Source organism: Arachis hypogaea, chromosome 20 (genome assembly GCF_003086295.3).
Source record: "Arachis hypogaea cultivar Tifrunner chromosome 20, arahy.Tifrunner.gnm2.J5K5, whole genome shotgun sequence".
Classification (NCBI taxonomy): domain Eukaryota; kingdom Viridiplantae; phylum Streptophyta; class Magnoliopsida; order Fabales; family Fabaceae; genus Arachis; species Arachis hypogaea.
Window position 1 is genome coordinate 29,414,820 of NC_092055.1, and position 9,916 is coordinate 29,424,735.

Below are 9,916 nucleotides of genomic sequence, written 5' to 3' on the forward strand. Positions count from 1 at the left end.
TTTATCATGGATTTTAAGGACTCTGTAACTTAAGAGTTGATGATTGGTGTAGTAACTAGTATGTTTTCTGTTAATAATAGTAATTAATAAATAATAAAAAACATGGAGTGTGATTGGTTACTTTAGAACATTTGGAAGTTCTGCTTTCATCTGTTCCATATTTTCATGACTATACATATGGATTCATTGGAGACTTAAAAATCTATACAGACTTTGTTTTTTATTTTTATTTTTTTTTTACATATGAGGGTTAACTTGAATGCTTGTATGATGTAATTTATTTATATATATCTATTCCTGTTTGTATATTCCACTTTGAGGTTTTTACTATGTATATGATGAGATGAAGCATGTAAATGAGCTACTTAAATGATAGAGGAGTTGGTTTGTTAACTGAATGGATTATGCATAAAAGTGCATTTCAGATTTGTGTATTCCATTTTGAGGCACTTAATCATTGTCTTAAATGATTCAACCTTCCTTTTTTTTCTATATTTTTAACTCACTTTATATTCTATTATGTTGGATTCGCTTCAAGGGCCATCGCCTTTGCTCTGTTATATGAAGATATTTTGGTTGAATATTAGTCTGTTATCATTAATGGAACTACAGAAGTGGATTTTCAAGCTCTTTGCAAGGGATTAAATATATTTGTCTACACCTTATGCCTTTAATTTTTCACAAAATCAAAATGGAATATTATCCATATGGCAATGTTCTTGTTCTAGATGGAGTCATTCAGCTGACAGAAAGGGATGAATGTACTTATCAAGAGATGATCACTCATCTTCCTCTTTGCTCGATTCCAGATCCAAAAAAGGTCTTTTGATAATTTGAATCTCACCACGAATTTCGTACATGTCTATTATTTCTTATTTGTTGCCAAATATGTGTGATAACAAAATCTATTGTGATTTATATATATAAGGTGACTTCTGGTGGACGTTTGGCTTATAATTGTAAGAAAATTTATTTGTGGTTTATTCTCCTTTTTCTGACCCGAGACCTAAGAGATTAAATACTGTTCCAATCGATTGTTTTGTTATTGTAATCGATTGGAATACACTTAATTACTGTATCAATCGATTGGTTTTTAATTCAATCGATTGAATTTGCCTCAATTTCATTTTCAATCGATTGTATTGTTATTGTAATCGATTGACCTACACTTAATTACTAGTTCAATTGATTGTTTTCTAAATTCAATCGATTGAATTATCCTCAATTTCAAAAACAATCGATTGTATTGTTATTGTAATCAATTGAAGTACACTTAAGTACTGATTCAATCGATTGTTTTCTAAATTCAATCGATTGAATTATCCTCAATTTCAAAAACAATTGATTGTATTGTTATTGTCATTGATTGAAGTACACTTAATTACTGATTCAATCTATTGTTTTCTAAGTGCAATCGATTGAAGTATCAACAATTATTATTTCAATCGATTGGTGGGGCTTGAGTACGTATAGTAACTATCAAACAAGTTTTGAAACTGTTTTTATTTAATTATTAATCTGATGCATCTAATCTTATTAATAATATTATTTGAGTATTTATCTACTTAAAAATAATTATAGATAAGATATAATCATATGAATAAATTAAATTTACTTTGTTAAATTGTAAATAAAAATCAAGATAAAATTTGATTTGTATTTGATTTTAACCAAAAGATAAGATATCTTAATCAGTTTTAAGATTATTCACTTAATTTAAAATTTTTTATAAAAGATAGAATTAAAATTTGGTTATCTTTTTTGGGTGTATATATATGTGTTCAATCCGACTAATTTTTTTATACGTTGACAAATTCTTTTAAGTATTACTCATACAATATTCTTCAGTTGTCTATAATCATGGATATTCCTCCTAAAGAAGATTTAGTCCTCAATGATGCATGTAATACACAGAATATGTCACTGGCTACAGACTGTGATCTTATCACAGTTGATCTTAGTGATCAAATTAGAACTACAATTCTTAGTGCTAAGGTAAGACGTAATCGGTTTTTAAATTTTAGTAGAATGTATTATGAGTAATTTAATCTTTTATGTGTTCATATTTTAGGATGACCTAGTTATCAATGACGGTGTTATTCAAAGCAAGGATCTAAATAAAAGTAAAGAATTGTCTAGTAAAGTGGAAGAGGTCCTCCGTAGCATGGAGATAATTTAATTTGACAACCAGTAATGCATTGTAAATTATGTCATACAATCAATATAGTATAAACATTTTTTCTCACTCTTTTCGTATTTTTACATTTATATGACATTATTTTACCTAAAATGTTTGCAGTCGATGAGAGTTGTAAACATGGCTCACGACGAACAGATTGATAAAATCCTTGAATTTGTAAGCCGCATTGAGACAATGATTTCACAACTCAGTCTGAACAAAGATTTTGAGACTCCGGCCAAGCTTTCTGTACAAAAGACACTTCCATTCTCAAATAGATTGAAGGCTAAGAGTTCGGATATTGATATTCATACTGCTATATCAGACGATGAGGATGATCTGATCGAACTGGACAAGAGGTCTTTCATTCACGATGATCCATTCAAGATAGAGATCAATATGGACAACCCAGTATCCCCAACTATAAGAGCCGCAACAAAAAAGAAAAATATATCAAAGGTAATGCATGTGCAGTAATGGATAACAACTCATATTTTTTACTATTATATTCTTAGAATGATAATAAGAATTTACTGAATCTATTTTTTTTCTTAGGGTAAGACCACTATGGGACACAGAAAAAATTACCGTTCAATCCCCTAGGCGGAATTAGAAAGCCAAAGATTAAGTCCAAATCATCCAATAAATCCAAGGCATCTTATGCACTGAGCCAATCCATAAATGGCTATAGAAAACCTGTTTATTTCTTTTCCATTACGGACGTAATTACCACTTAGACACCAATCTTTAATTATGTAGTCTCTTATGAGTACTGCTAATTAACCATATAGTTGTGTATTGCTAATACTTTTATGTCAAATATTCGTAGTCAATGCATTGTAAATTTATGCCAACTCCAACCATGCGTCTTTTGGACGATCAGATAAAGGCCTGTGCATACGCATTTTCAGCCTCGCTAGATCCATTGTAAGTTAATATGATATTATATTTGTTGTCAATGAATGAGGACCAATCTAATGTGTTTTTGGTTTTTAACTGATACAGGGAAGAACTTGTGGTAACATATACAATCAGAGCAACTAGATCAGACTTTGAACATTTCATACCTGACAGACCCATTACTGATAAGGTACACAAATAATCTATTCATTAATTTACATTTGATTTTTCGCACAAACGAGTACTATATTTGGATTATGGTTCAGATTCTTGAATTAGCGACATTGAGATGCACTGATGACCAATCTGATGTAAGTTTCAAGATAACGTGGCAACTTCCACCGAGATTTGTGGTATGTTATATAACCCCTAACAAGATAATTTTTTTGGATTATAAGTTATAAATGTAATGCTGATATAGAATCATGCTTTATCATGTACTAACAGTTATATTAGTTTACATTAATGAATTAGGTGGATGTCTTCAGCAAAAAAAATTTAAAGAACAAGATGGAACACTATATTTATAAATTTACGCAACCTACTCCTGATTTAAAATTTGTAAAATTTTTTTTGGATATTCATGGTTGGCTGTAGTTTTTCATCATTAACAAACATAACTAACGGGCAAATTTTATGGTCTAGATATATGTTCCTATTCAAGAGGATGACCACTAGTATCTAATGGTAATAATCTCGGTTTGTGATCACACAATCTATCACTTGGACACCCATTTTAATGATGATAGAATTCACTTTCGTGAACGTGTTATCAAGGCAAACGTACTAGAGCAAATTTTGATAAACTTATTTGCTGATATTTTATTTTTATTATCTAACTAGTTAAATGAAATTAGGCAAACGTACTAGAGCAAATCATCAACTCGAGCTTTTACAAAGATGATGGCATTCAAGAGTATAATAAACAATTTAATGACTACAAAATTACAAGGCCAGAAGATATACCTCAATGTAGTTCAAGCTCAAACTTTGCAACTTAGGTGATGAAGTGGATGGATATAACTTTTGAGTTTAAACCAAATGGTAACAATAAGGTGCGCATTTATAAAACAACTCTCTAATATTTACTCACCATTTTTTGTACTAATTTATAGTGAATAAATTGCAGCTTGAGGATCACGATATTCGCATGATAACTGTTGTGCATTTACTCCGGAGTCGGATCAACCATAAGAAGTCACAAATTATAGCGTCGGCCAATGAGTTTTGGAATTTGCACAGAAACCATGAGATGTAAATATTATAGTAGTAATCTAGATAAAACTTAATACTTTGGTTATTGCCTATTTATTTGTTATGTTTGGTGGATGTACTTCTTTAGTTATTTTTCAATGACTTCTTAAATAGATATTTATCGTTTTGTGACTTTTACAATTTTTCTCTATTTCTATGCAATATATAGATATTTTAGTTTAAAAAACTCATATTATTTTGATGAAGTAATGTTATTTTCATTTACTATTTCAACAACAATGGCATACAAATTTTATGTCTTGTGAGTTATATTTTATTTTATGTAATTAATTTATGTAAAAAAAATTCTAAATCTTTTTATTTGTTTGCATTTTATTTTGTAGTTTTCATTTGATCAAGATTTGACCTCTCTATTTTAATTAAATTTATATATATTGCTAATAGAAAAAAAAATCTAGATAACAGTAACCATAAAAACAATAAATCATGATTACTATATATTGCATTTGGAAAAAGATACTTTTTTAAAAGTCAGAGTATCCATTTTAAGGTAATTTATTTCGAATCATCAAAGTCTTCATTTTTATACCATTTTCCACTCAACAATGCTACCCATTGACCAGGAGTGGGAATAGATTGCAATAGCAATATATTTATATTTTGTATGTGAACACTTCGTGGCTCATGAATTATCTTCAATCAAAAGATACAAACATGATTAATAATATATATTTTAAATAAGCATGTTTATGGAAGGTCAAAATTCAAAACCCAATTAATAAGCTTTTAATTTGCAATAATGATAATGAATACGTACACACTGCAGAAAATCGGTTTGGTTCGGTTCGGTTCGGTTTTTTCAATCATTTGGAAAATGTAAAATTCTATCCATTCTTACCTAATAAAATTAATCCATAATACGAACATATGAATCATAGTATGAAAAACTTAAGCTGTAAAGAAATTGACTAAATCATAGCAATAAGAATAACGGTGGTGGAAAGAAATAACTATTATCAATCAATTACTACTTCTATACGATGTATATATATCAGGTGATTTAAAACTCTGTCTTCCAAAAATTAAAACAACATAAATTAGAACACCAAACTAAAAATTCAAATTACATAATGAACCTGACTCAGAAAACTCAAGAAGCAATAAGAAAAGCAAAAAGGGACTGAATCAGAAATAGAACCAAAATGAATAAAAAATACAAACAAACTAATTTAAAAAAATTTCATGTGGTGCACCAATTCCACAAATTCTTCCTCTTTCACCTTCTCCTTTCCTATATTATCATTGAGTAAACAAAAAGTACATAATCAACTCTAACTCAAAATTACCCTAAATCAAAATAGAACAAAAAGTTCTGAATTAAAAAACAAAATCAAAATCAACAACTCAACCATAGAATCAAGAACAAGCCAACCAAGTGTTACTACAAATTAGAATCAATAAGACTGAACCAAAACTAAATAAAATAGAATCAGAACAAAAAAAAAAAACAAAACCTGAGGCTTAGGGAAGAACTTTCTATATTAGGGACTTTCTTTGAGCTTGAACATTGAACATTGAATAATGAATAGTTAACAACAGAACAACAATCAGAGCAAGTTCAGTAAATCAACAACAAAAAAATGAACCATAATCAGAAGCAATTTCAGTAAATCAACAAGAATTAAATTAAACAATGAAGAACAATCAGCAACAAATATACATTGTTAAACTAGTCGCGGAGGGTTGCATATTCAGCTTGACAAAAATGTCAGAGCTTCCATTTCCACTAACCTTAAAAAAAGCACTGAATGAGCTAATGAGCACAAAATCAAGAAACTTAACAACAGACAAAAAAGCCAAGAACAAGCCAGTAACATATTATCAGTACCAATTTAGCATCAATCAATAAGCCAGTAACAGAGTTAATTAATCAAGAATAGGCTAGAACAAGCCAGAGTAGTGAGCAAGCCCAATCAAACAAGAACAAGCACTAAGCACTGACAGAGCATCCAATTAACTCAAGCACAAAGTAAAAAAAACAAAACAGCAACACATCACTTAATCAACAATCATCAATCAATGAAAAAAAAACCATCAGTGAGTATTAAAAAACGAAGATCACTAACCATGGAAGAATAAGCATGAAGAACAAGCACAAGAAGTGAGCATTGACCTTTGACGGACGACGGAGAGCGGTTGAGCACAATGGACGACAGCAAACAGGCGACTGATGAGAGCGAAAAGGGGATGGAGAGCGAACAGGTGACTCATGAGAGCGAATAGGGGATGGTGAGAGCGAAGTAACGAACGCCGATAGCACGAAGATGGAAGTTCTTGAGTCCGACGGAGGCGGCAGCAGCAGTCTCTCACTCCGATAGACTGCGACAAGATTGGTAGAGGCTAGGGTTTGATTTCTTTGGTGGAGGCTAGGGCATTTTCCTGATGAGTAAGGAGTAAGGAAAGAGTTGGAGAAGGGATCCAAACACGTGCAACCCCTTTTTTTCCTTTCAACAAAAGAAACGGCGTCGTTTCTAGTAACCTGGCCGGGTTTCGGTCCGGTTTGACCGGCCTATTTTTGGCCGGTTCAACAGTTTGTGCTGGTTTTTAAAACAACGGTTTCTGCAAGTAAACCGAACCGCCTAAGCTTCCGGTTTGTGGTCAGACCGGTTCGACCGGCCAGTTCGGTCCAGTTTTCCGACCAAGCTTTCTAATAGTTTTTTTGGGTTTTCTATTTGACCGGTTTGATTCGGTTCAGATTGTGGCAAAACCAAAAACCGATCTGAACCGCAAAAAAATTAAAACATAATTTTTTCAGTTTTTTCGGTTTTTAGTTTTTTCGGTTTTTGGTTTTTCGGTTCGATTAGTCGGTTTTGTTCGGTCTGGATCGGTTTTGAGCACCCCTAGTCAATAAGAGACATGGTAAAAAAAAGAGTTTAAGTGATAACACTTTTTTTTGTATTTAAATTACTTTTAGTCAGAAAGAAGGAAGAGGCCACGGAGGCGCCTACAATAACAGACGTTACCGGCAGAACCCTAATATACAGACTTTGAAGATTTGCTTTTCTGATTCTGATTCTGAATGAAGAACGAAGGGGGGGAGGGAGTTAGGGGAAGGGGGGTTGACGCTTTAAGGGATTTGGTGTTGTTTTTAATCAAACCGGCGTCCTTTTTAAGAACCGGTCGGATAGCACGGTCCGGTCAAACTGGCCGGTTCAACGGTTTTTAATCTGACGGTTTTAAATACTGGACCAGACCGTTTACATTACCGGTTTGACCAATTTTTTACCCTTTTTCGCAAACCGATATTTAGTTGACAATTATTTCATCTAAAAAGCATACGCACGACTATTGGAAGAATATATATATATATATATATATATATATATATATATATATATAATTTCATTTAAAATAGTGCAAAAAAATAAATAAATACAAATATGGGACTAATTCATTCCGCAAAAATATTAAGTATATAAAGGTGGCTAATTATCACTATCTAACTTAGCCGTCGGTTCTGGATATACGTCGGCATCATCCGAACCATTAGCTTCATCTTCAATAACGTTGTTGTCAATGTCCTTTTGCCAAGAACATGTTGTCTTCTTATGTCCTTCCATTTGACAAACACTACAATGTTGCCACTTCTTCCTAGATGGTTGTCCTGAGCCTACACCGCTTTGATGCACATACAGATTGCTACTTTTAGCTACACCTGACTGAGGTTGATTAGTGCCTTCGTCTGCAGCCTTGTAAGATGAGTACAATCCCATAATTAGGTCACGTGTCTCTTCATATCTCTCTGGTACTTTAGCAGCAACAGCAGCCAATTGTTTAGAAAATTCCATCAAGGCACTTTGACGACTAATAACAACAGCATCCCTGGTGAACCCACTTGGATCATTGAGTGCTGATTTAACCTCTTTTGTCCATCTATCCAATACCAATGACCGGGGAATCTCACAAATGTCTCTGTCAACCAGAACTTTCACAATATGTTCGCAGGGAATTCCAAATGACTTCATTCTTAAACAGGTACACATGAAGATCATTTCTTCTTGATGAAAATCAACGGTCCACATAAAATCGGGCCTCCCATGCTTACACATAATGTACTTTATGCAATCATCGTTATTCTCTATGTTTAGCACCCGCATTGATCCAGCTCTAGAGAGAAATGGCCGAAAGAAAAGAAATATCTCATGAGTGTATAACTCATTAGCATATCTCTCTAGCATCTCTATACAAGTCTGCATGACGGGCACCCCACGTGTAGATTCATAATCAGTATTAAATTCTTTAAAGTGCAAGTGTGCAACACACCTTTGAAAATGCTCTACAAAACTTGTCAAATCATACCGCGACCCCACTTACCTTGCCACAACTGAGTGTAAACCTTCACATCTTGAGGTAGTTCTAAAGCCAGCAAAGAATTTTCCTCTTATATATGCAGTAGCCCACATATGCTTCTCTTCGTACATGTTGATCACCCACGGCTTATCCTCAAGGCCAAATTCTTCAATAAGCTGAACCCACTTACGCTTAAACACGGGAATCTCGTAGTCTCCCAATATGATTCTTCTGAATTTAGATGTAAACGATGGATTTCCAACATTGCTAGTTGCATTTCGAATAAGGTGCCAAGCACATAATCTATGTCTGACTTCGGGAAATACGTCTCTTACTGCATTCCTAATCACCATGGCCCCATCAGTTATTATTGAGGTCGGGGTCTTGCCCTTCATTGCAAACATGAGCTGACACAGGAGCCAAATATATGTATCAGTAATTTCGTCCACAATTAACGCAGCAGCAAAAACAATTGTTTGGTTGTGGTGGTTAACCCTATTGAATATGACTAATGGACAACTATACTTGTTCTTCTTGTAGGTAGCATCAAAAGCAATAACATCCCCGAAGAGTCGGTAGTCTAGTTGGCTAATCCCATCAGACCAGAACAAGTTACGTAACAAACCTCTTGAATCATGACATGCCTTGAAATATAATTGTGGATCCTTCAACCGCATAGCCTCCAACTTCTTTAACATTCATGCTGCATCACCAGGAATTTGATGCCTTTGTCGAGCAATCTCATTGTACATATCTCTGGAACCATAGACAACAAATTCATACCCGCCTGCTTGACTAGCTAGAAGACCAAATATCTGTGAAGTGCTAATCCCTGACTTTAGCATGTTCATCATTTGCATAATATCTGCCTCTGACATTTTTCTGTGAGCAGGCAACATAGCACTGAATTGTGTATCCAATAGATCATGGTTGTATTCGTTAGAGAAATAAAAGATATGCCACCTTCCAGTTTCTGGTACAAATTTAACATCCATTCGAGCTTCACATCCAGTTCTTGTTTCCAATCTAGGCTCCTTCTTCCTTTTTTCCATCGTGTAATATTTCTCCTCCCTGAATCCTTGCCTATGACATACAAACTTTTGTTTGTAAATCTTGCCAATACTATTCTTGAAGGTCTTGCTCTTCCTTGCACTAAAGCCCTTTGACTTTGAGTACTTCAGATAAAAATCAAATGCAAGCTGCAAAGTAGAAAAGTGATATTTGCCAATTTTCTCCGCAAAATTTTCACTAAATTTCAAAGTTGTAATGTCT

The 9,916-nt window shown here is 33.3% G+C and overlaps 1 protein-coding gene across 1 annotated transcript; it reads right to left on the reverse strand.

Moving 5' to 3' along the window:
• Window positions 1-7,779: 7,779 nt before the first annotated feature.
• Window positions 7,780-9,342, reverse strand: LOC140183017 (protein FAR1-RELATED SEQUENCE 5-like). Its single transcript, XM_072231014.1, has 2 exons — window positions 8,669-9,342; window positions 7,780-8,461 (listed from the first exon to the last, which is right to left on the reverse strand). The coding sequence occupies exons 1-2, from the start codon at window positions 9,340-9,342 to the stop codon at window positions 7,780-7,782; spliced, it is 1,356 nt and encodes a 451-aa protein (XP_072087115.1).
• Window positions 9,343-9,916: the final 574 nt, after the last annotated feature.